This window comes from Branchiostoma lanceolatum, chromosome 3 (genome assembly GCF_035083965.1).
Source record: "Branchiostoma lanceolatum isolate klBraLanc5 chromosome 3, klBraLanc5.hap2, whole genome shotgun sequence".
NCBI classification, from domain to species: Eukaryota; Metazoa; Chordata; class Leptocardii; order Amphioxiformes; family Branchiostomatidae; genus Branchiostoma; species Branchiostoma lanceolatum.
Window position 1 is genome coordinate 10,155,472 of NC_089724.1, and position 26,856 is coordinate 10,182,327.

A 26,856-nucleotide genomic window follows, 5' to 3' on the forward strand; every position below is an offset into this window, starting at 1 on the left:
CTGTTGATTATGTTCGTTACACAAGTGTTCTACTTCACATAGCAACAAGACGCAAGAGGAAACATACAAGCTAAGTGACCAGGCACCATCCACTCCAAAATCATATTTTATTCATCTCACTGGCAGACCATCACCTCAAGAATTGATTACAAAAATGGAGCAGAGATATTTGTCACTATCATACTAGTTTGTCAACAATAAATTGACAGAGTCTCTGGGCAAACTGTCTCTCTTTGTCTGATATTCTCCTGTAGGATTGTAAAGACTTCTCCAGGCCTGCCTGAACATCCACAGAACTGAATCTTTTTCCTGCATGGGGGATATACAATAGTTAGTAACTTAATTCACTTATTACACTGTTTAGTTATGTGTGTGGACATTTAATACAATACTTAATTGCAGTGTTATATATAACATTACAAGTACATGTAGTTGTAATAGTTTAAAACTCATTTTATGAATCACAAAAAACAGACCATACTATCAAAGAATTCGTTTCACCTTACAAAATTTGTTCAACTTCATAAAATCTACCAAGGCTGTAATAATTTGTTTCCATATATAGAGCTTGTAATTCATGCTTTAGCACACATGATTAAAATTGGTATCAGACAATAGTATTAGACAATATTCACCATATGGTAGTGGCATTATAGGGCCCCCATGCTGCCTTGTGGAACCCTTTCAGATAGAGTAGCTGTGAAACATATGCAAATTTCTGCCGTACCTCTCATGGAGTACCCTATATCCTGGATGACTCCCTCTGACACCCACAGTAAGGGACACTCCAGGTAAGAGTCCACTATCACTCCCTTCTTAACCTTCATGTACACGCCTAGGGGCTGGAGTAAAACAGAAGGTGCTTTATAACATTTCTGATAGCAACTAAAATATGTTTCAAAAGAGAAACTAGTGGGTTGGTTAATATGATGAATACAAATGTCAATATTTGAAAGTGTGTAGCTTACCACAGCTAGTCCATCAACAGGTTTTCTTAAACAGATATTGAAAGGAGGCGTTTTTCCATAAATCCACTCCCAAGACTGGAAAAGAAATGGCGTTATCAGATTAATATCATTTACATGCTTTGCCTTAGGCATCATCATTCGACATACTACAACTGTACAATGTAAAAAACTTTTACTTCATGAAAAGCACAAATCCCATCCCTGGCATGCTCCACAAGCTTTCACCATTCTAGAGATGCTCATTAGCAATTAGTTACTTCAGAATCTATAGTCCATTATACAGTCAGTTTTGTGAATCATTATAATGTTTCTCAATATTTCAGGCAAATCCAAATAACCTAGATTTTTTTTAGTACTAAGACTTTGGGCTCTAGCTTTGAAGGGAGATGTTAACTAGAACCCCATTCCAAAACACATCACTTCATCTCACCTTCAGCTCTTCTGTAATTTTGCCTACACCTGGGTACAGGGCCTCACTAGTGGGGTCCACATCACATACCTGGGAAAAAAAGGAAAGGCACACTTTATGTATGCTCAAGGCTGAACCAACTTGCTTCATGAAAAAATTTAAAAATGCAAGTAAAAATGATAGATCAAAGAAATTGGACCTCACCTGTTTCATATCCCCCTGATGATTTCTAATGAAATATTCTGCTATGGTGCCCCCTAAAACTTCAGTGTCAATGGTAGGGTCCACTTCTTTTAAGTTGATGACCTCTGACCTTATACTTTCAGTAGCTGTGGTCTCCAAGCCATCCTGAAGTGCAGACAACAAACAAAACATTTACCGTGTTATCAAATACAGTTAAACCTGTCTAAGGTGACCACTCAAGGGACTGAGCAATAGACAGGTGGTCTTAATAGACAGGTTACTGCCAGACCAAGGGTGAGAGGACATCTCTCTTGAAGCACTTTAATCTGAGATCGCAAGGGTGGGTGAAAAAACAATTGCCAAGGACAAAAACCCTAGAAAGAAACATAAATGCAAATTGGCAAATTACACCACTATTTCCCCACAGTTATTACTGTGGCCACATGCTGGTATAAGTGGTAAATTGTATGGTCAGTTTAGGCAGTGAAAATGTAACTTTTATGCAGTCACCAAACCAAGCTGGTCACGGTGATGTTAGTCTTTAATGCGGGTGTCTAGTTCCATTAAAAAAATTTAATGGGACTAAGAAAAAGTCAGATCAAATTGAGCAGGTGATTGGCCTACCAGGTTTAAGTGTACGTACAACTATTTTAGATATTAGAAAGTCTGAAAGCAAATTGCAATGTAAAGAATTGAGGTAACCTAATACTTTTGTCATTACATAAGTCTTTGTTTGGAAAAAACAATGAAAAGTAACGTAAATGGATAACCCACAAATCCAGACACCAGGATGTCCTTCAGAACCTGTGTGTTGACATCGCACAGTAAGGTGCAGTGATGGTAGGCTGTCTTACGGCCCAGCTTCGCAGCAGTTCCTGACAGCTACACGACAAGGAGAAAAATGTAAATTTTAGACACAGATCTTTAAGGTTATGGGAATATGCTTATGTCATTTTTTTCAACTTCTTTCTTTATATATATGTAGCTTTAAACAATGCTTGCAGCTATATGTGCAAAGGCTTAGGTGTGACAGGTCGTTCAATGTAGTATACTGTAACCAGCTGCTGGCATGCTATATGCCTGCGAAGTTGGTGTGATATGTTAAGGGCGGTTATACCGGCTATACAGATCAGGGCTGTCTCCAGCTTTGAATTTTTTCCGTCCCACTCATTGTTTGGGAGCCTATGTTTTAAATTTTCGTTGCCAAATTTGTCATTTTAAGCTTACAAAGATACCTTTTCATCAATTTCAAGTCATAAAGTTCAGAATTTGGGACGGAAAGGGTGAATTTCTTTTCCGTCCCAAGAAGCAAATTTCTGTCCTGGGACGGAAGGACGGGTCCTGGAGACAGCCCTGATACAGATACAGACACAGATATAAAATCACATATCAGATATCTATTAAGAACTACATTTGCATAAGACTACTGTTACAGTTGTACCTTGTATCTGTCGTTGAGTACTAAGTCGTCCCTCTTGTTGACAGACAGGTCCAGACTTGGCCACCTCCCCTTGAGGGCTGTCACCAGGTCCTGTAGGTTCTGTTTCCTCCTGTACGTGTCCCTGGAGGTCAGGAAGGTCACGTTCAGGTTTCCCAAGTCCTGATTAGATGAAAGAGAGGGCTTAATCAGTTGTCCAAGGGCAAATTCCCTCCTTTTTATAGCTTAAACCAGGTCTGTTCATCCACATACACAAATACATTCACACACACACACACACACACACACACACACATACATACAAATGCTACCCAAAACAAAACCTTCTTGGCGAAGGTAATACGGGTATACTGTGGTCTTCTCTCATTGGGGCTGTTCCACTACAAAAAGGGGAAAATATCTTTTTTTTTCTTTTATATATGGCTGCATCAAACTACCTTGGGTGCGAGCCTTTTTAGCTTTCCGGCTAGCATCAACCTCTTCTTTTTTAGAAATCAAATAAATGATTTAAATAGAAATTGAAAATGTTGAACCTGCTCCCCTTACATGGTAGACTGTTCCCCCTCCACTCCTCCTCCTGGCCAGCTGGATGCCCAGCTCCTGCAGTCTCTTCACCTTACACTCAGCCCACGGGTTCTGGTGACGACCAATCACAACCTGGGGATCAACACACAGAGGACAAAACTTTTCCAATACCATTGTTAAGAGCAGCACTGTAATATTGTTAATGAACATGTTAATAATATGTCTATTTCAACAATATCTATTTTATATCAGCATCTCGGATGTCCTTGCTCAGTAGACGTATAAGAAAAAGGATAAAATGACTACAGGTATCATGATTGATAAAAACAATATGAGATGAATATGAAACATGCCTACATCAATGTTTTTGATAGTCATCTCTGAAAAGGAAACTCTTCCATCTACTACTACTTACAGTAGGTTCATTTCTCCAGAGTAGCAGAATGTCTGTGTCTGTGAAGTCTTGGTTCTCGTACAACCTGAAACATGTTATCATAACATTGGGAGAAGCCTTGTCACTCATCCATTTATTCACTCATTCAATCAGTCTCTCAGTCACTCAGTCAATCAATCAATCAATCAATCAATCAATCGATGGATGAGAAAAAATGGAGTTTCACTTACCAGTCTTCAAAAGCCAGATTTGCAAATGTATCTGTTGAGGTAGATTTGTACACAATTCCCTGTAAAGTATGATGGTAAGATGGTACAATGTTTTTGTCAGGGTTTAAACTAGCTTGGTATACATTTCGTTGTAAACAGGCACAATTATCTAGTTCTGAAACTTATCAACTTTGGTATGACAACATCCTAATGCTTAAATGACATCATTTTATAAGAAGGCAGGTTTTTTTTTTTTTTGGCATGTGTGTGTTTGGGGGTGGCAGGGGTTCTGCCTTTCTCTCAACAAAGGTACACACATGTTGTGTAAGTGTGTGTGCACGAGTGTGTGTACATGTGCGTGACACATGCATAATGCAGGTGTATGAGTGTGTGCAAAAACAATGTGAATGTGTGTGTGTGTGTGTGTGTGTGTGTGTACTAGTACATGTACTAGTATCTGCATATCTGTATACTATGTGTGTGTTTGTTTGTGTGTGTTTATGCATATGTGTGTGCGCGCACGTGTTTGTGTGTTGAAAAACATTTGTAGCACATATTAGTACATTTTTGTCTGCTCTACCACAGACACGCCCCCTTCCTGTGTGCCATAAACACTTCATTAAATTTAAAGAAGTGTTTAATTCATTTTAGATAACCTAATTTGCTGCTTTTTAAATTATGTGTCAGTCTGTGATAGCGCTATTAATCGCTTATCATCACAACAAATATCAAGGATTTTAATTAACAAACGTCAGTAACATTTACCTTTGGTTTCGGTCGAGTGTCTGAAGTTACGTCAAAGCCGCTGTCCGGGGTAACAGACGAGAAACACCGACGGTGGGCGGTGGTTCTTTCGGTAAGCTTTCTGCACCTAACCTTCCAGTTTCTTCCCACTATCTCTGTTTTAGTCACTCTAGAAATGTTTAAGGAGCGTTCTGATGTCAAAGTCAATGTTTTTAACGAGCGAAACAGCGAGAGATAGGTAGGAAAGCGTCGTGTTGAAAACGTAAACAGAGCCGTGCCACTTCTACAGGGCGCAGCCATCTTGGATTGTCCCAGTGGCTTCTGGGATATTTCACTTCACCGGGGGTCATGGGTTGACCCAATACTTTTGTATGTAACAAGATGAGCAAAACTTAACGAAGACATTCCATGAATTAGTCGAAACAGCGACAGATTTCTATGACTTGAAAGATTGATCATGCAAAGGATTGCATTTCGAGCCCATTGATTTCTACTCCAAAACAGCTAATGGAATACGTATGTAACGTTATATTCCTAAAGATAAAAAGCTACGCTAAACGATGAACAGAAATAAAGACACCGACACTCTGAATATCAAGACGTCAAGTTTATTTTCAGTGTAAGATCATTGACACAATTTTAATATCACAACTGATTTTCTTTTGGAGCCTCTCGGTGAAGCCGCAGCATCGTTAGATCGGCACAGTTGATTGGACGGCTATGGAAGGCTGATCAAACAGGTGTCATAGCGGTAGCGACGGTCCCTGGGGAGGAGGAACAACACAACCTTTTAAGCGTAATGTTACATCATTATAAGCACAGATCGAATCGTACAGTATGACAGTCATGTAACAATACGTTTTGTAAAGTTGTAACATAACAGAACGTTAAGGGGCATCTCACTGGACTGCGGCACGTTGGCGACCTCGCTGCGTCCTAATTTTTTTTTTGTTACCCCTGACTTTGTAATGTGAATATCACGCAAAACGCACAAGTATGACCACAAAGACAACAAAGCACACAAAGCGTAAAAAGATTCGTTTCTTATCGACGAAATTCGTTGAGCGCTCTGTAAAATCTCTCGGCCGCAGCGAAGTCGCCAATTGCAATGTGCCGCAGCTTCAGGGTCCTTCACGAAATAGGGCCAAACTAATATTCGTCTTTCATTTGAGCAAATATATAGAAAAACTGACAGCGACAGCCACAGTGTCCATTTACATTCAAAATTTCACAAGAAATTATCTCGGTAAAGTTCTCATTTTTCTAGCTCTGTTTCTTTTATCAAAGTGTAAGATGACGAGCATAACAATTATACCATGATAAATTGTGTTTATTTACCCGTAGTCGTCGCCATGGTAACTGTGCATGCCCCTCAGGTAGAAGCCGTCAGAAACGTTGTAGTCGCCCGGCTGGGCAAGTTCATTGGTGTAGTTGGACAGGACGTTGTTAAACGTGATCATGTCGTAAACCTTGGAACACCTGACCTGTGGTTTTAGGCGAGAATGGTACAATAAGTATCATTTATAGCTATTAAAAAATTATATGACCAAACGCCACTGACTATTTCATATTTTCACAAACTACATGCATGTTGTGTGTAATTGAAAAAAATGACACGATTATATGGACCATGCAAAGCAGTGTGTCTTTTTCAGCTTTATTTCTACGTGTGTTTACAAAGCGATTTTAATTTTGCTTGGAAACCATGATATATCAGAGTCTAGCGCGTTATAAAGTGACCCAATTTCACAAGTGAACTTTCAAATTGATGGGCTTACTACAAAGCACCGAAGAAGGCATTTTTCTAAACTTTCAGGATACTTTGAAATAGCAAGCTTTGCAAGGCAGCCAACTTAACAGTAGGATTGCTGAGACAGACTGGTAGAGGGTTTTTTTTTCGCAAAGCGCTCTCAAACAAAAGCGCTATATTTCAAAATCTATCAAAATGCACAGGTAACAAAAATCTTAAGAGCGAACAAACTCACATTCCACCTGCGGTCCTCCCTGCCGTTGCTGTGCTCGCTCTTGAACCCCGTGATGATAGCGTTGAACGGACACTGGTAGTTCATCACGCGGTCGTAGTCATTAATCCAGCCCGACCAGAACAACTCGTGGAACACGGACACACCCGGGATCGACTCGCAGTCGAACCGCCAGACCCTGTCTTTAGCAGCGTCGCAGTAGGCGCTCCGGATGCGCCTGATGACCTGGAAATCCGGGCACAGGAACGTGAACGTGCCGTCCCAGGTGGTCTGGGCGCCCGGTAGAACGTCGGCGGGGTCCGGGCAGCGGGGCGGGGGACGGGGTCGGGGGCGGCTGCGACGAGAACCCCGCCGGAGCCAGAAAGCGTCGTCCAGCCCGACCAACAGCCCCACCACGGCGATAGTCAGGAGAGCACGGAGGAGCATGTCGAGAGTAGCCGGTCTGTGTCTTGGACTGATCGAATATCTTCAGAACCTATATAGCCATGAATACACAAGTACTTGCCAGGTTTCTTTCCGCATTCTGAGAAGGAGTATATGTAAATTTTCTGTGTGGCTGGCAATACTGAGTTTTTATAAGGAAACGATAATTAATTTTTTTTTTTTGCACTGTCTGCAAGTTCAATGACTCTAAAGCTAACATCCGGTGTCAATCCTAGAGATGCCTTTTTGGCAGCAAAGCCGTTTCTGTGTCACGTAGTCGCCTTTGGAGTTTATAATCTGTTATTACATATTTGTATGGTATGTTCTTCATGTTAATTCTCTGTTATCATCCTTACTGACTTTAATGTTGACATTTTCAAATACTACCTTGCTATCTTTTACCGAGCTACCCTACCACATGTATATTAAGATAACCGGACGGAGACTATAGTCACTAAACGATCTTTGTGAAAGCTTTTCCTTCTTAGTTACGGTATCAACTTAAGCATGCTCACAGAACAGATGTCAACAAAAGACATTTCACAAATCCATGTTTGCAACGGAAAACATCTTTATTAAAAACTGACCACAATTGAATATAAACTAAAAGGTACAGTTTCGCAACTGTATAGCAGCAATGGACGATTTACATGACGGGCATCTAATTATCGATATAAACTTGTCACTCAAATGTACAATTTACTGGCATGAAGTCCTGATCAACGATGTACAGTACAAAACAAAAACAACACATATTTGAAAAATGAACAATATAGATTCACGACGTATCAGGCTAACTACGTAATACGCCTTAACGTGCACTTGGAAACAAAATACATTGCCACCGCCCATTATTAGCATTCAGATATATGATTCCTTACAGTCCCGGTGGAAAGGCAACTTTACGTCGTGGCATTCTATATCGCAAGCGTTAGCGGCTGGTCAGATAAGTGACGGTCAGAAAAGGCTGACGATTTACAGCCCTAAACATCTGTATAAAAGTTGCCATGCTTATTACTAGAAATACTATCGCTATGCATATAGGATACAGCTCAAGTTGATTATAAAAAACTGTGATAAATCCTTGCAGGTAAATACTACGAGCCCTGGTTAGCCTGCCTATGAAAAATGCAATACAAACACCATAAATGGAAGAACGAAATATTTTGTTGTTGGCGCCGCACAAACATTAAAAAAATGAAATAAAAACTTGTGATACAAAATCTAAAATTGTTATACAAAAATACAGACTTCACAAGATGGTCATGGAATGCAGCATTTTCACCACTTTTGCAGAAGGTGTCGTCTGGACCTAGGGCAGGTTGATCAAGCAGATCTGGTACTGGTAACGCCGGTCCCTGTGGAGATTGAAGAACAAGATATCGTCAGAGGTCGCAAACAAAGTAACAAACAAACAAGTAAGCAAACAAAAAAATCAATAGAATTACGGCCTCATCGGTGACAAGAAACTGATAATACATAGTAATAAAATTCCCATCATTTACCACCATAGAATTACAGTATCTTCTCATTAATTTTTCAAATTAGGCCTTCATTTGCATAATTGATACCTACCAATATTCATGTCTTTCTCAGTCACATATGTCACATGTTTGAGAGTCCTATCTTTGAATGCATTATTTCAAGGTCCCAAAGACCTACCCACAAACCAAGTATGAAGACAATCCATCTAGGCATTCTTGAGTTATCGTGTTCACACATGTACACACACAGACACACACGGACGTTGACGAAAACAGCGAAGGTAATGAAAGTATCATTTTTAATAGTTACCCGCGTCTGCCGTCATGGAAACTGTGCATGCCCCTGAGGTAGTACCCGCTGGGCACGGTGTAGTCACCGGGAAGGTCGAACTCATTTGCATAGTTGGACTGGGCGTGGTTGAATGTCGTCATGTCGTTCACCTTAGAGCACTTCAGCTGTAGAGGAAATTTGAAATCATGTTTGAATACAACATCCTGCTCTTTGATGGAAACAGCGTGATTTACATAGAAAATTCTTAATACCTTTCTTGCGGTGTAGTGATGATAGTGACGTAAAAGGCATGTGTGAAGCTACTGTTATATAGTCTAAAAATCAAACAGCAGAGTGCATATCCGCGTTGGCTTTCTTAAAATATCAACATTTCTGTACCCCACAAATGATCGTTTTCTTATCATATGTATCATATTTACAATAAGACTACAAGCTTCCAAGTTTTCAAAGGTTAAAAAAAGGTTAATGTTCTTGACGCGTATTAGGCCATATACTGATGTAGGAAACTGTAAAAATTTAATCCCAGACACAAGTATAACGAACTCACCTTCCACTTGCGGTCGCTCCCCCTGTGTTCGCTCCTGAAGCCGGTGACGATGGCGTTGAACGGACACTGGAAGTTCATGACGCCGTTGTACTCGTTCAGCCAGGCCGACCAGAACTGCTCGTCGAAGCGGGAGACACCGGGCACTGCCCCGCACTCGAACCGCCAGACCCTGTCTTCTACCGTGTTACAATGGGCGCTCCTGATGCGCCGGATGACCTGGCCACCGGGGCACTCGAACATGAAAGTGGCGTCCCACGCGGTCTGGGCACCCGAGAGCGCGTCCGTGGGGTTAGGGCAGCGGCGACGGCGGCGTCGGCGGCGCCAGGCGTCACTCTGGCCGACCAGCAGCCCGACCACAAGGACGGCGAGGAGAACGCGGAAGAGTGTGGTAGTCATGATGCTCTCAGCTGTGGTGTGGGGTTCTTTCACTAAAGTCTGTAGTTGATTAACGCCTTTATATGCACGCCTTCTATTGTGTTTCTTTCCATATTCTAAGAACACAAGAGCGAGGTTAAGCCCCAGGTGGGGCCAGGATAAAGAAGCTCCCAGTCACGTCAAGGAAACTGCGGTCGCACCGGAAGGTACATCAGGTCAATGACCTGACATTTGACTTCCGGTTTATGTCTCAGGTGCTTAGTTTTAACTAAGTACCTGAGACATACACCGGAAGTTAAAAGCTTGTTTGACATATTCGTAAACACAATGTTATTATGTAATAATAAACCATAGGCGATAATCTATCGTTAGCTCTTTGCCATGAAACAATGCAAGTATATTAGGCTTTTTCGACAGCTAGGGTGTTACCGTGTTTCGCTGGACGTTACATGTGTCATTATCTAGTTATACATGGACAAACGAGTGGAAAAGAACATTAAGAATGTTGCTGAAACAAATTTCATGATAAAGCAGTGCGTAAGTTTGCCACCAAGGACGGATTTCTCCTGGCACTGCTCTCAAAATATTCCATTCCTTATAACGTTACAGAACAAGCCATTGTGACTTTTTATCTTTCCCTAGAAGATTATGTTTTCGGGAGCGTTCGTGTTAGTGTGTGTGTGCGGCTGTTAACACGATAACTCGAGAAGGCCTTCTCTCGGTACGTTGACGGTCAATTCATCAAGCGACGACCTTTCTAGGTTTCCCCTGCATGTAAATTTCCTGTCTTATTCTGACAACATCCGCATTAGCGACGATCAGTCAACCCTGTTAGACTACAGAGGATCGCAGAGTTTTGTTGTCCTTTAGAATTAATATTTGCAATTCATATATAATTAGGAGGGGCGGAGCATTATTGTTACAAGATCAGAGATCAATGATTACCAGGGGTGTTTTGTTTTAACAGGTTGAAGGGGACCGCCAATGAATTTCACTATTCGGTCAAACATGCATAGTGCTGACCTAAGCTTATGAATGGCTAAGCTGTGAGTCAACAACCGAAAGTTCGATGACCCTTCGCCTACTTCCGGTACCCGTCCGACTTCCAAGTACTTGGTTGTCAACATTAGCATTCCTGCCAGTGTCTTGGTATACGTAACTAGCTGTTTAAATGACACATAGAACATGTTATAAATTGCAAGGGCAGGGATAGAAGTTTTAGTTAAAGCTTTGGCTTACGTGTAAGTGTAATTATTATACGTTCATTTGTAGTGTAGGTTGTTGTTGTATTCACTTTTACAGTGTATAGATATTTTTTCTGATCTATATAAGGCAATGTTAAGTTGGTTATATGGATGATATCATCAAAACTCATACGAGCGTGCGAATAAAGAGATTGTCTTCATTATGAAATCTACGTGGTCAGGAAGGATGGAAAAAAGTAAACACACATGTATGATATACCGAAAATATGAATTCTTTATTCTTGTTCTTTTAAAACGTCTTATTTGACTTTGGAATTGACTTCGGTATTATACGACATTAGCATCTGTTTTCCGAAATATCTATTTTTTTTGCAATTTACAGCTGTATCTTCTCATTTTTCAGTTGCTTTTTACGACTTACAGTATGGTCTAAATTTTTTTTTTGAAACGGACGAAAGTTGAAGTGTGCGCGACTGTCATCCATATAATTAAATCCTGCCTGTCATCCATATAATCAAATCAACATGGCGTAATCAGCAATAGGAAGAACATCATGGTTATCTCATCTCCTCTCTATGGCGCGATTACCTTCTGATGACATGATGTATGGATTTGGAAAACACTTTTCGGAAAAGATGGGTGAGATACTAGTATTCTGTTTAAACCAGAGTTGTTTTTTCCAACTTATTTTCTGATGGTGACGTGAATGAGGGACTGTAACTCCATCCTACTCTTTCATATGTAGTTGCTAACGTTACGTGTTAGCTTTATTATCTTCGCCAAGAGGGATATGTTTTGGGGAGCGTGTGTCTGTGTCACGTGTGTGTGTGTGTGTGTGTCTGTCTGTCTGTGAACACGATAACCCGAGAATGCTTGGGTGGATTATCTTCATACATGTATTTAGTATGTGGGCAGGTCTTCATGAGACCTAGAGATAGATATTGGGTCCCCCAACGACTTTCTAAGGTACTACAGGGGAACTTCTGGTTTTGATATATCTCGTGTTCTGGACATGCATATGCTATGGTTAGTCTCTACCGGACTTACTACGCCAGCTATAATCATGATAGGGAGAGTATTTGCCAGGGAAGTTTGGCCACCAGAGGGTTTCATTTGCAAGCGCATTTACTCTGGTCATGATTTTTGAGTCTTTGGTAGCTCTTTGGAAGGAGATTCAGTCGTGTAGCGGAACTGCAGTGGCCGATTTTGTTTCAGACTTTGATAAGAGAATAACTCAAGAAGGTGTTGGAGGATCGTCATGAATTTTGGTGTGAAGATAGCTTGAGCGATTATGTACATAACCATATACTAATTATGCAAATCGGAATCTAATTTGCATAATTAATGAGAAAAGTTTATAGTTCCGCTGCATTGCATGATAGGACTCTTCAACGTGCGATAGCTGTCAGTTGACACACTGGAGAAGATATTCCACTGGGCAGGAGTGTCATTTTGAGTATGTGTTGTCTGAAAGACATCTCACTACCACCAGCATTGAACAACAAGCAATTTACATTTTGGCCAGCGTATGGGTTTATGGAACTCTAGTTTAAGCCTAGTTTTTCACAGTTGATATGAGCCCTTGTACGGACTCTTGTAATGTGCTTGGCTTCCATACTTCCCTATATTTGTGGTAATATCATCGGCTATGTATCATTGTACCATAAAGCTATTCTCCAAGCAGAGGTTGGTGGAGAAGATTGTGACATTTTTGACGAAGCTTCCTGGGCGAGCTTAATACAATGTAGTTTACTCCCGATTTACAAGAATTCCCAGAATTGCACAGGTATTTTTTATCATATGTCCCATTTTTCTGTCAGCCCTCTCCACCAAAGAGTGTTGATAGAAAACGGGGCATATGATAAAAATGTCACAATTTTTCTCCACCAACCCCTGCTTAAAGGGTACTATAAAGCACCCTCTCCCGTGAATAGCAGTCTTTATTCAATAACACAGTCCGGGACGTGACGTATGTGGTTCATTAGTGTTTATTCATACTTAGGATGAATGCATGATCAACTCGATAATGGCTGTGATTACATGACATTGGTCCTGCTACAGGCAATCAGCTACATATTCAAGAAAAGTACATGTACAATCAAGTCAAACTCATAGCGATTGCTCCAGATTATACCCCACGTATTATAAAAAAAAACGGGGCATAGGATGAAAATGTCACAATTTTTCTACACCAACCTCTGCTTGGAGAGCACTATAAAGCACCCTCTCTCATTCAATAGCACAGTCCGGGACGTGACGTATGTGCTTCATCAGCGTTTATTCATACTGAGGATGAATACATGATCAACTCAATAATGGCTGTGATTACATGACATTGGCCCTGCTACAGGCAATCAAATACATATTCAAGAAAAGTACAATCGAGTCAAACTCACAGCGATTGCTCCTGATTATACCCCACATAATACATATGACACCTGCCTCCGACCGCAAGTGTCCACAGCCCAACTCTATAGGACCACTTCTAACACATCAAAGTACAAAGTACATAATGAACAGGTAGATACTAACATACTAACTATAAGCTATCGTATCAGTGCTTTTACATCTGGAACAGTCAAATCAATAGCTTACTCAGCAACCGTGGGTAGATCCACAACAGCAGGTTGTGATGTGTTACTTACTACAGCTATCTGTGGCGGGGCTGTGGCGTCCACACTCGGAGCTACATGTACTTGTGGGCGAACACAGCACCGTTTCACTCTGTTCCAACAATTCCCTAACTGCCGCCTGACTTCATTCCTCAGCGCCGGTAGACGAAATGCATAAATTACCGGGTTAGCCAGAGCAAAGATATAGCAAAACACAATCGCCACACCCCAGCCTTCAAGGCTACCAGCTGCTAGGCGCTCTTCAATTGTAGTTAGATAGAATATGTTTAAAAAACGGATAATCTGGATGAGGAAAGGCAGCCAGCTTACAAAGAAAATAACCACTACCATCCACAGGACGGTGGCCTTTTTCTTGGCCGATGATATGTGTTGAACGTCCGCGTTAGCACCTAACTGTCCGTCTACAAGTGCCTGTAGCCTACGTTTGATGACTAAGTAGATACTAACATTGGTCTGGGTCACAATCAACATGACAATGAATATGATAGCTGTTAAAAGTATGATGTAGTTACCATCTAACTGTCCGACACATCGTTCTGCACTGATTCCGAGGTTCTGACAGTTCCAACCCAGCATGACGGAGTAACAGAGAAGCGCGCTGCCCAGCCATGTTATGATGACCGCGGCGGCTGCGTGCCGGCCCGTGATGGTGGTACCGTAGAAGAGTCCGTAATGGATGGACACGTAGCGGTCGATGGACAGAAGGGCGATGCAGAGCAGGGACAGGTACAGCGTGAAGAACAGCGTGGTGTACAGGTCCTGGATGGGGGACTGGGCGCCGTCAGAGCGGAGCAGGAGCGGCAGGGAGATGCAGACCGCCCCGGCCAGAGTGTCCACGACAGCCATGTTTCCGATGAAGTAGTACATAGGTTTGTGCAGGACATGTCCTTTGACGATACCGAACACGATCAGCATATTCGGGACGATGATAGCCAGTCCGAAAAGGATCGTGACAATGCTGAGTGCCGGGCTGCCGACTGCCTCGGATCCGGTACTCTTACACGTAGAAAAGGATTTCGCCAGTACGTCATCACCAGTGAGGTTGTAGCTGAGGAGGATCAAGCATTGCAACAGGCTGATGGGGGACTCCTCCTCTGAGATGGTCTCGGTTGAGTTTTCCATAGTTTTCTGGTAACGTCAGATGAGAGACAGATCCTCGCGGGTCTTGTGCGTGCTGTGGACTACCTTGTCGTGTATGCAGCCTCTTGGGATGTTCTTTGATACACGCCTACGGCAGTAACTTATAGTCTTCTCAGATGCCGGACGTTGTCAAACCAATGACATATCATATCCTATAACTAACATATTCAGGAAGGACGGTACCGTTCTGATTGGGTTATTGTTGCTACATCCCCTACTTGGCGATTCGCTGTTTGAGTACAGTACAGGCAAATTGGCTTTTCGTTGAGAAGCGGGCACCCCGAAGAACCGAAAATTAGTGGATAGCTTTTCTATAACGAAGGCAAATTCATAGCAAAGTACCACAGGAAATCAAATGATTGGCTTATTGTTACTACACCCCCTGCTTGGCGATTGTTACGATTTGAGAACAGAACAGGCAAATTGGTTTTTCGTTGAGAAACGAATGCCTTGAAGAACCAGAAATTAGTGGATAGCTTTTCCATGACGTAGGCAGATTCACAGCAAAGTACCACAAATAAGCAAATGATTGGCTTATTGTTACTTCATCTCCTGCTTGGCGGTCGATACGATTAGAGAACAAAATAGGCAAATTGGGTATTCATTGAGAAACCAAATTTTGGTTTCTCAATGAATACCCAATTTGCCTATTTTGTTCTCTAATCAAATACATATATGATGAAGGAGCACAAATTTGTGGATAGCTTTTCCATGACGAAGGTATATTTGATTAGAGTATTTGATTAGAGAACAAAATAGGCAAATTGGGTATTCATTGAGAAACCAAATTTTGGTTTCTCAATGAAAACCCAATTTGCCTATTTTGTTCTCTAATCAAATACATATATGATGAAGGAGCACAAATTTGTGGATAGCTTTTCCATGACGAAGGTTGATTCATAGCAAAGTACCACAGCAAAGCAAATGATTGGCTTATTGTAACCACATCCCCTAACGTAACATGACCAGTTAACGTCCGATTTATTCAAAACGTTATTCATTCTTAAACCGCGTGGACGGAGCCAAATGTTTAACCCATGGGTAGAAATATCGGCTCTAGCTCTTCTAACAAGAAAATGCATGTTCTGTAAGTTTTTCTCCGCCTGTTAAACGCCGTGCGAGCATGTATTTATACTGGGATATATGGTGTAGAATTGTGCTAGGCTTACCCTTTATCGTCCACCTCAGTATTTTCCCTTCCCATAATACACCGTGACATGTGCACATGACCCAATCCGGACGTTAACTACTCCTGCACGTAAATAGGTCATGTTACGTTACTTGGTCTGGTTACGATCTGAGAACAAACCTGACAAATAAATTGTCTATTTCTTGAGAAACCAAATACGATGAAGAACAAAAAATGTGTGCATAACTTTATTTTCCATGACGAAGGCACTGTCAGATTCATGACAAAGTACAACAACGACAAAGTTAAGTCAACTTTGATGACAACGACACTTTCGACAAGCTTTGACGGAATTGAAATAGATTAGATTTGACAATTTGTTTTCATTCCAACAGCAATGGACAGCGGTTAAATATCAATGGACGGAGAGTCGTGCTTAATACAATATAAGTGTCACTACTTAATGGTATGAATATTCTCCGTACTTGTTGACAACTATATATTCCTCAGCTATTGAACCGAGAACTAACTTGAACGCAAAACACACACAGTCTGTTATTAGCAGCTCTCTTGGCGAAACCGAAAATTACACTCGTTGCAGTGCCGGCGAAGAATGGATCCTAACTTCTTTGGCCCGCAGAAAAAAAATGACCACCTTTCCATACTGCTTTTCCTCTTCCTTTAATTTCTTGAATACCTGAAAAATATAAATTTTGAATTAATTTTTCTATTTAGGTATTGTGATGATATACGGAAGTATATACGGAATGTTACAGTAGTCAGTTATCAGCTCTACCGATACCCCCTTTACCAGTCATTAAGAAAGGGACAGAGATTTGCTTTTGTTCTATCTGATTTCTAATAGTAGTCTGTAAATGTTGATTTGTTATCCTGATAAGCTGTTTATGAAACTGCATTTGCTACAAGGCAATTTTCAAATTCTGTCTCCCATTCTTTGTAATATATTCAGCATGTTTCAAATACCATTGTTTTCATACATACGTATACCGTACGTATTACAATGTCAATAATATAACCAAAGCTCTTGAGAATATAATCCTGTCTCTTTACCGCTGTCCAATCGGGACGTCCAATTCTGATGTGTTTTTCAAGCCTTGTGATGAGGTCGCGCCTGTTCTCCGTGTACTCCGAAAGGATATCCCTCCACATGGCCTTAGGCTCCCCATTGGCTGTCCTTTGGGATGACGTCATGTACCTGAAGAGAAATGTGCAATGGCGTCATGCAAAGATGGATGGTAAGGAGGCGGTGATTCGTTTGGACACATTGAAGAATATCAAGTTTTATCTTGACAGAATCAATTGTGCTCTCTGAAGTGATGGCTTGAGCTACTTAGCTGTATAGTAATGGAATGCTTTGAAAAATCGATTTACTGCAACACATTTTGCAAACAGAGCATGATAGAGGTTTTTCAGACAAAGTTGTAATATATAGTTTCTTCGCTCATCAACTTGTACATAGGGCACATGTACATACACGCATGTGCGAGTTTGATATTGCTACAATATATGGATGCATCCATAAGGTATAAAATCAACTATTCGTCTTACACTGATGACCACAATAAACAGGGACTCACAGATGGATGTCGATGAAGTTGTCCTGTAGCCCAGATTGCTTGTTCTCTATCTGTCCAAGTAAAGAGCTGAACCATAGGAAGTTCCGGGGGTCCCGGTTGATCCAGAAAAAATCGACCTTTATATACATGGTTTGAACAAGAAAAGAAGAAAAACAAAATTACAAAGCATTTACATACAAAGCATTAACTACTTATATTAAGCAAAAAAAGTATAGTGCATTAGTGGTACTATTTATCCCCGTTTCTAATAATTAGCATCAGTACGCTAATTGATACAGTCGAATTTCAGGCTGAGGAAAAAGTAGAAGACTACGCTTCAACCTTGATTTAAGTACCAGTATTGAAATGTATTGGAAGCATTGAAAATTAAGATGATATCTTGGTTGGGCCATCAAATAGACAATAAAACCACCTAGTCACTTACTTTCCTTAGGGCTGTCGGTGTGGAAGGTGCGTTTCTTCCTTTTGCCCATTGATGTCCGGAATACATCTGTCGTTTGCGATGAATGATGCTTTGTAGCAGTGACGCAAACGGGGTCACGCCGATTCCACCGGCTATCAGCACGGCGTGCTCGGCTTGGATGACGTGCGAGGCCGGCGAGCTGTACGGACCATCCACGTAAACCTGTAAGCAGTACACGGTCATCATCCCACATTTACATCATTCTATCATGTTTTACGTTATATTATGTTAGAGTAACATCGTTGTTTCACACATTTGAATATGTTGTTTCAGTTACTTTGGTTTTTTATCTATTTGTATCAATTAGTAATTTGCGTATCCTTTTGTTATCTCTTGAAACTTGAGTAATGATTTTAACAAACATTTGTTTTTTCTCATGTTTTAAAAGCAATTTTGCTTACTAAACTAAGTATTCAAATCACATAACAGAAAATAATTGCAAACATTCTAAACACAGCACGATAGCAAAGATTAACAAATGGAAACGAGAGTGCAGTAAAATATCGCTATAGGCGCTGATGTAATTGTTGCCTTTATGCCGTTAACCCCGAATAATTCCTCTCTGCAGATGTCTATAGTGACAGGTGGCTCGGTAAGGTGAGAGAAGTCCTGAGCCGTGGACACGGACGAGTCCCTTCTTTTAACTCGTCTGCCCTCCTCCATAGACTCATCTTTACCGACTTCATCGTCATCATCAAGGAATGTTCCTTCCTGTTTTCTATTCTTGACCTGTTGGTCTTGGTATCCGTTTAACAACTCTCGAAGTCGCTTAGTCCACGGTCCAACTGCACGGATGTGGAACCAAAGTGACTCTGGAAACAGAGGATCGCAACATATGTTTTTCTGCAATGTCAACTGTTCACCTCTTACCTCCCAGCCTCTTTATACATCAGAACATGTACAGCTCGGAAAGGCGCTACTGGAAATCTTAAAGGTTAAAGTAAATCTTCAATTGGGTTCTACTTTCAAATTACAGTCTGTATGCAGGTGTTTGTGTAACACTGTAATTGATATGCTATTAGTTATTTACTAATAACAACATGGCCTGTCATGTAGTCTAATAACAGTTAATGATGGTGTATTGTGTTAACGCTAAAATGTTGACAAACTTTTATTCTGCCTTTCATATTATGTCAAGTAGACACGTCTTCCCACCAGAGTCGCCGCGGCTAACATAACCAAAACATATGTTACATGAAAAACTTAATAAGAAAACAAATGAAATTGATCATCACTAAAAAGTGAGTGACACCTGTTTGCTCTGGGGCGCTGCTGATAGTGAAAGGATGCCACTCGAAGCCGGACAGTACCGGGATGTTCAGGTAGACGTAATCCCCGGCACGGAACCGGAAGTTCCCCGGTCGAGACACCACAAGGTGGGTAGTCTGGAGGACGGAACATCATGGTTGCGTCTTGAAATGTATTTCATGATCATCAAAATGTCTTTAAGGAAAATATAAGATGAAGTAAAATGGTAGGTAGTCTCATAGTCGTTTTGAGGCGGTAGAGGCAGTGGGTTGTTATCCACTGTGTCTAGGGCTCGGTATTCCAGACAGTATTTTTGGGGGTGATCTATTTCGTATAGTATATTATGGACCTGAATATCTAACCTTCATCTAGATTAATTAATGATCGTTTTGATTGGCAGCCTCGTCTGTTTCAAATGCCAATGACCATTAGACCTACTTCGGTCAAAAAGTAGAAATGCAAAATAAAACATAGAAATGCAAACATTTGACAGACATGCAACCACTCTCTCATTGGTCGAGCTAGTAATTGCCATGCTATCATTGGTTGAAATGCTAATTATGATGGCCAGTCAGTCCAATAGCAGCGCTGATTCATGATAAAACATTACATACGTCATACGGCAGGAGGACGGCCTCTCGGATGAACATGTCTCCGTACAGCAGATGTCTGGCGAACTTTGCCCGCAGAACTCTGCCGGCAAAATACAACGCTAACGGGCCCAATAACCACATCCAGGAAGACGGGGAGTGAAGGATCAGAGTGATCCACCACAACGTCACCAACTTGTGCGTCCAGAAGAAAACCTGCACATCACACAACACGATGAGTATGATTGAAGTGTGGGCTTGAATAAAGTTCTAAACAGCAACTATGCGGCTACAGCGTCCTTTCTGAATACATGGCGTGAGTGTGTACGGTTGGCTTGAGGTTGCCCACTACTTTGACTATGATTGAAGTGTGGTTACACCAAAGTCAGGTGTCGGAAACCGAAAAATTGAGCGGAAAATTGAAACAAAAGATGATACCTGAGTTCTATTATTAGACGAAAAAATGTAATAGTGATTCTGTTTAGTATATATCATCATTGCGATCTTGCCCATGCATTTACAAAGTCACCAGTTTTAGATTTAGTTCAGATATATAACAGTTAACGACGCTATGTTAATGACGGCCGTAACTGAGACTGAATCCGCGTCTTTGCTTGACTTTGGTAATTATGAGACAACCTAAGAAAACATAGTCACGTGCCTGCCACGTACCTTCTCAGAAAACAACTTCGTGAGACAATCTGGGTCTTATATATGATCACTGAGTCCTTATGAACCGAGCTACAAGTGGTAAAAACGTCAACTTTCTAAAGCCTGCCCGAAGTCATTGCTATGGGCAAGTCAAGACGATTTAGTCCCCCTCTCACTGGACCCTCGGCACGCTGGCGGCGTCGCTGTGGCCGATCGAATAAACAAAGCACTCAACGAGTTTCATCGACAAAAAAGAATATTTCTAAGCTTTGTGTGTTTTGTTGTCTTTTTTGGCCATACTTGTACGTTTTGAGTGATATTCCCATTATAAAGTCAAGGGCAACACGAATCCAGTTTAGGACGCAGCGACGCCGCCAGCGTGCCGCGGGTCCAGTGAGAGGGGGGCTTTATGGGCACGGCTCTAGTTGCGGCACATGTGTGAATTGCTGTATCAATATTTATAGAGTCGTATGGGTAAAAAGTTTCACCTTCATCCGTCCGCCATTGATGACGTAATGGAGACTTGACGTGGCGATGACGATGAGAAGCCCCACCAGGATCCACCCCGTGAGACAGGCGGTGCCTGACACCCAGCCTATCCCCAGGTGCGTCCCGAACAGGTACTCCAGCAGTGTCGGGGACGTGGTTCCCGCCAGGTGTACTGTATAGGACGATATGAAGCGCTTTATATCACACGTATAAATATAATGATTACACTGAACATGGTGTTTTATTGTATTCAACGGCAATCAAGATCAATTCAAATAAGTAACGGGAGTTTGATATCCTTTTTTCTGTTGTAAGGCTGGAAAACTTAGCTGCCCAATTAGATTATACAAAGATCACTCTGGATACCACTGGTCAAGGAAAATTCAGCAACATTGATGAAAGACAACTCCTCAAGTTTCATAACTTTCATAGGTTAGTAAGACGAAACAAGAACTCTACTCAGCGCTTTACTCTTATTAAAGACATTATAGCGTTGTTTAACTTCAGTAATTCCGGAGAGGTCAGTAAAGACTTGAAACATTGCATTCGCCCTAACCAAGATAATGGATCGTCCAGTCAAAGCTACGAAAGTGACGGTGTGACCCTGGTTAAAAGCAGCACTTCGCGGAAGGGATCCGAATCACTGGATGATAACCGCGATCACAATGTAAGCCTACCGATTCCTGCCAACGTTTGTTTCCTGTGTGGATCAGCGAGCTGTTGTGAATCTGACCCACAGGCACATGTATGCGAACACTGCAAAATGCTCCCTGAGACGGTGAAGTGTCTTGTTGACAGAATCAAGCAGCTGGAATGTCAAGTACATGTAAGAGAAAATGAGACTTGTAATGCACAGGATGATCTGGCTCGTGAAGTTCAAAGGCTTCGGGATGAAAATGCCTCTCTACTACAAATCATCCAGGTCTTATCAAACGAGAGGACTGGTGTAAACAAACCCTCAAACGAGAGTACTGATGTCAACAAACCCTCTCAATGGTGTCATGTAAATGAGGGCCGATCAACACGGCGGCATAACAAACCCACCTGTGCGGATGAAACGATCAGAACCAACAATCGGTTCTCAGTGCTTGATTGCCCTGATGATGTACAGCTGGTCTCCTCAAAGGAATGTGATTCGAGCATAATCGAAGAGGATAACCAGATTGACTTGTACAGGAAACAACAACAGCAGAGATTCTATCAGTCCAAAGCACCGGAAAAAACTGTGATCATTGGTGACTCAATGATCAAACATCTGAAGCCCAACAGGATGTCGAGGGGCAGAAATGTGAAATGCTTCACACATCGCGGAGCACGCATTGAACAGTTGGTTGCCCCGGCCCGCAGAATTGTTTCATCTGAGAACCCACATTCTGTAATCATACATGCTGGTACCAACAATAACCAAGACTCAGTTCAGGCGGTTATTGACAAAACCCACAACCTGACAACAACTCTCCGGGAGACTGGTGCACGGAACATCGCGGTATCCGGCGTCATCTCGCGAGCTGATACCGATCCAGAACGAACACACTTGATCAATCTTGGGCTGGCTGGATTGTGTACTTCTAATGGTATGACTTTTATTGACAACAGCAACATTGGACCTCACTACTTATGCACTGATGGAGTACACTTGAACAATCGGGGAACTATCCAGCTGGCGATGAACTTGATCAGCTTTATCAGGGGTGAGAAGCAACAGAGGATTCGTGTCGGGACGTCCTACTCCGACGCCGTGTAACATCGTTTTGGGAGAAAATTGCATCAGGAGTTCCACAAGGTACAAAATTAGGGCCTGTCCTCTTTTTAGTATATGTAAATGATGCGATGCAATTTTTTCTTAACAGATGGAAGTATGTAGATGATCTAACGGTAAAAGAAAGTAGACTTTTCAGTGAACAATCTTCTATGCAGACAGCAATTAACCAACTGGACACATGGTCATCACAAAATTGTATGTCATTGAATGAAGATAAGTGTAAATTAATTTGTATCTCTTTCATGAAGGATCCTACCCCTTCCCCTGTAATGTTACTGAATGGCAAAGCCATTCAGTACACTGAGGATGCCTGTATTTTGGGTGTTTGGATTTCTGCCGACATGAAATGGGGAAAACATGTCACAACAATCATAAAAAAAGCAAGCTCGCGCCTTTTCTGGCTTAAAAAGCTAAAACGCTCTGGTGTCTGCACTGAAGATCTTTGCGAAATTTATTTACTATATGTCCGACCAGTCATAGAATATGCAGTCCCAGTATGGCACGCTGGTCTAACCACTCTACAATCCCACCAACTTGAACGCATTCAAAAACGTGCCCTCAGAATCATACTTGGCAATAATTATACTTCCTATGCTGACGCACTTTCAACTTTTAACCTCTGCACTTTAAAAGCAAGAAGGGAATCACTCTGTCTTAAGTTTGCAAAATCTCTGATGAATTCACCAACGTTTCGACCCTGGCTACCCCCCACCCGCAATAAAGTTCACAATATGGACTTAAAAGGGGGTTTCCAGCTTAGCATACCCTTTATAAGATCTGACAGGTACAGGAACAGTGCCATTCCGTACTTGTCAAAACTCCTGAACAGCGTATTGTAACTTATACCTATTGTGTAATCACCCTACTACCGTTTCTACATATCCTTGTTGTTCAGTTTTGGTTAGGTTTGTAAATATTGATGATATTTTGTACAGTTGTGTATTCCCTGAAACTGCGTAATTCAGCCTTTTTACTTTGTATCATTAGGCTGCAATGTTGTTTTAGCTCTGTATGAATTTGCGAATAAAACCATTTATTATAACTTATAAGTACTTTTTGTAATGAAGATAAAGTACCTAAATAACTTAAAGACGCCCGTTAACGCTGTGTAACGGCCAACGAGAGAAACTAATACAGTAGCAGATGTAGAACACATGCGCACTTTAGTTTGTAAACCAAAAGAACAGACGTATTAAAATAGCTGATCACAGTTCCGGGAACACAACGTTTCATTCACTTCTTGACATACACACCTGTATCTTGCAAGAATGAAAAAGAAGCTTCGTCCCCAACCCCATAGAATTTAGCCTCTATATGTGTATTTTAATTGAACAGCAATAAATAAGTTCAACCAACCAAAGTTTGTGATGTGGGCGGAGGCATGGACAACGCTGAGAACCAAAATGGCGACACCCACAGAAATGTGGAAGGTCAAACTTTGGTCCAGGGGAAGGTAAACTCCTAGTCTTGTGGAGCGCATGCACGACAAGAGTTTACGTAACACCAGGAGGACGATAAGGCTGTTGTTCAAATTGAGACAGGCACCTGGAAAATAAAACAACATGGAAGGTATCAAAAAGAGCTCCAAAACCGTACTGTAGATTTGCCTGTCATGAAATACCAAGATATTTTACTGAAAATTCGGTAGGGATACTGACTTCTACCTTTGTTTCGATTGATTTTAACTATTGTGCTCTTAAGATGAGCCATAATCTTCCTATGCTCAATTTAAAAAGGTGAAGACAACAATCTGGCATAAACAAACTGTGAAATTTCGAAAAATCACCTCCAATAAAATGCATATCATGAACTAGTAATTATCTAATTACTGAGTCGATGTTGAACATATGGAACATGTACAAGTAGTACATGTTGAAATGAAACTACTTTTAGCATGAACCTACCGCATCCTCTGGCCAGTACAACTGCAAAGCTGTCGTCACTGTATGGCAAAGCAGCAGACGCGAAGACCCCGATGTTTAAAACAAGATATAACAGCACAGCCAAGGCCGGACCAATGTTATTTCGTAGTGCTTTTAAGCAGAACATTTCTTGAATGGGAAGATATTAACTCCCTTTTCAACCATCCGACAAAACTCTGCGCAGTCTACTGATTAGTAAAATCCCGCTCGCGCATAGCTGCTTGTAGACCACAGGTTTTACTCCTTTCAGCTTTCTTTTTCAATACCGAGATGACATCACGAATTACTTGGAAACTAAGTGCAGGAATTGTTCTCCTGGAAACTAAGCATTCGATAATCGAGGATGGCTAAACGATCCTGAAAGCAGCACAAAGCTGGATACCGGAACGACTTTAAGTAGTAGTCGTTAGCCCCGGTGAACTACATATTATAAAGAAGGTATGAATCACACTTCTAATGGGTGTATAATCCAGATTAACAGGTGCCATGGGTGTCAACCGGTATGCATAAACACCTCAAAACACGCAGGAAGTCTTCATGTTAATCCGCTCCTTCCAAAATGAGAAGGTATTTCTGCCCGCCATATTGGATTGTCATTGTTGGAAAGGCATTTATTTTAGTTCGACAGACAACAATACGATAAGACATCCACAGCACCCACCATCTCATCGTGCTGTGGTCTTTCCAACTAAAAACTAAAAATGGTAATACTATGTAGAACCAAGAAGGTTTTATCTACATAAAACCTCATTGGTAGAACTTTCCCAGGCGGACCCCAACAATATCAATGGCGATCCAACATGCGGCGGGCAGAAAGGCCTCATCTTGGAACGAGCGGAGTAACATAGAAAACCGTTAAACACTTAAGACTTGCTGCTTGTTTTGTATTCATAATTGCAAGGACAATGTATCCAGGGCGTCACATAAGGTCATTGCTCCATTTACACTGCATATTAGACTCGGATGAGTTCGGGTGAGGTCTTTAGGCACACCCGATGTCAACCATGCATTGGTAGGTCAAAGCTAATGACTTAGGAGACCAATAACAACTTACATGTTAAGTTCTAACTTGACTTCAGGGTACCAGACAAGAGGTAACTGTGTCAAATTGAAAATCCATAACCCATTGTTTATTTCGTGTATGTAGAAAAACCTTAGTATACTACATACATTGTTAAAAAATAAGCAAAGTTTGAAATGTATGAATAGATGACTATTGCAAACCAACCTTGAAGGAGGAATGAAATATCATACATTATGTATGAAGAATGTTTTTATTTCAACTTCAACTTCAACTTATTGAACCCCCAGATAACCCCGCGAGGGGCAAAGTAGGGGGGGGGGAGGAGGTCCCAGGCTAAGGCGGGCAGGCCTCCAGCCTGGCGCGGAAAGACTCAACGGTGGGAGCCGTAAAAACCGCGCCAGGCAGGGCGTTCCACTCGGGTATGGTGCGGGGGAAGTATGAATATTTGTAAGAGTCTGTTCGGGCGTAAAGTGGTTGAAATTTGAGCGTGTGGCTTCCCCGGGTGCGCCCCTGAGCTGGTTTCAGTAGACTATCTGTATTAATATTGATGTGGTTATTAACTAGCTTATAGAAAAAGGTGAGGCGGGCGTTCCTCCTCCTTTCAGAGAGAAGGGTCCACTGCAGGTCATTGAGCAATACTGCTCTAAGTCAATTACTATTAGCCTTAAAGCAATACACAAGACCAGAGGAGAGTATTGGGGGGGGGGGGGGGGTTACCAGAATTTTGATGCTATATAATGCAACTGCTGCCTAGTCCAGGGTCAAGGTCAAGTTGCCAATACAATTACGTTCTTGGATTCTGGTTCGGCTAATAATATTTTTCTGAATCCAAGAACGTAATTGTATTGGCAACTTGACCTTGACCCTGGACTAGGCAGCAGTTGCATTATATAGCATCAAAATTCTGGTAACCCCCCCCCCCCCCCCCCCCGAGTACTCTTCAGATTGATTACAACCAGGTGTAACATATTATATCGCGAAAAACCATTGGCCACACTTCAATTTGGCGACTCTTAAGAAACTTTGGGT

At 41.6% G+C, this 26,856-nt stretch overlaps 5 protein-coding genes and 1 long non-coding RNA gene across 8 annotated transcripts; 1 reads left to right on the forward strand and 5 right to left on the reverse strand.

Moving 5' to 3' along the window:
• Window positions 1-88: 88 nt before the first annotated feature.
• Window positions 89-5,201, reverse strand: LOC136430141 (lipoyl amidotransferase LIPT1, mitochondrial-like). Its single transcript, XM_066420464.1, has 11 exons — window positions 4,892-5,201; window positions 4,148-4,206; window positions 3,939-4,002; window positions 3,545-3,655; window positions 3,002-3,160; window positions 2,335-2,442; window positions 1,582-1,725; window positions 1,399-1,467; window positions 969-1,043; window positions 728-842; window positions 89-309 (listed from the first exon to the last, which is right to left on the reverse strand). Exons 1-11 carry the CDS (start codon window positions 5,168-5,170, stop codon window positions 179-181), a joined length of 1,314 nt encoding a protein of 437 aa, XP_066276561.1. The 5' UTR covers window positions 5,171-5,201; the 3' UTR covers window positions 89-178.
• Window positions 5,202-5,464: 263 nt separating this feature from the next.
• Window positions 5,465-7,355, reverse strand: LOC136430143 (dermatopontin-like). The gene is made up of 3 exons (XM_066420466.1): window positions 6,856-7,355; window positions 6,209-6,354; window positions 5,465-5,634 (listed from the first exon to the last, which is right to left on the reverse strand). The coding sequence occupies exons 1-3, from the start codon at window positions 7,276-7,278 to the stop codon at window positions 5,589-5,591; spliced, it is 615 nt and encodes a 204-aa protein (XP_066276563.1). The 5' UTR covers window positions 7,279-7,355; the 3' UTR covers window positions 5,465-5,588.
• Window positions 7,356-7,824: 469 nt separating this feature from the next.
• Window positions 7,825-10,134, reverse strand: LOC136430144 (hemagglutinin/amebocyte aggregation factor-like). The gene is made up of 3 exons (XM_066420467.1): window positions 9,599-10,134; window positions 9,070-9,215; window positions 7,825-8,633 (listed from the first exon to the last, which is right to left on the reverse strand). The coding sequence occupies exons 1-3, from the start codon at window positions 9,992-9,994 to the stop codon at window positions 8,588-8,590; spliced, it is 588 nt and encodes a 195-aa protein (XP_066276564.1). The 5' UTR covers window positions 9,995-10,134; the 3' UTR covers window positions 7,825-8,587.
• LOC136430147 (uncharacterized) lies at window positions 10,121-20,260 on the forward strand. 2 transcript variants are annotated; one of them, XR_010754850.1, is made up of 4 exons: window positions 10,121-10,179; window positions 18,112-18,305; window positions 18,710-19,517; window positions 20,016-20,260. It is a non-coding gene; the product is annotated as an uncharacterized lncRNA (long non-coding RNA). The 2 variants fall into 2 exon arrangements; XR_010754849.1 differs by having other exon boundaries at window positions 18,112-19,517.
• Window positions 13,217-15,563, reverse strand: LOC136430138 (melanocyte-stimulating hormone receptor-like). Its single transcript, XM_066420458.1, has one exon. It carries the CDS (start codon window positions 14,931-14,933, stop codon window positions 13,770-13,772), a length of 1,164 nt encoding a protein of 387 aa, XP_066276555.1. The 5' UTR covers window positions 14,934-15,563; the 3' UTR covers window positions 13,217-13,769.
• LOC136430139 (NADPH oxidase 5-like) lies at window positions 16,313-26,518 on the reverse strand. 2 transcript variants are annotated; one of them, XM_066420459.1, is made up of 9 exons: window positions 24,238-26,518; window positions 21,119-21,291; window positions 20,004-20,195; window positions 19,394-19,526; window positions 18,673-18,953; window positions 18,103-18,303; window positions 17,679-17,794; window positions 17,152-17,296; window positions 16,313-16,777 (listed from the first exon to the last, which is right to left on the reverse strand). In XM_066420459.1, the coding sequence occupies exons 1-9, from the start codon at window positions 24,443-24,445 to the stop codon at window positions 16,667-16,669; spliced, it is 1,560 nt and encodes a 519-aa protein (XP_066276556.1). In that variant the 5' UTR covers window positions 24,446-26,518; the 3' UTR covers window positions 16,313-16,666. The 2 variants fall into 2 exon arrangements, with proteins under 2 accessions (XP_066276556.1, XP_066276557.1); XM_066420460.1 differs by lacking the exon at window positions 24,238-26,518 and adding an exon at window positions 21,797-21,899.
• Window positions 26,519-26,856: the final 338 nt, after the last annotated feature.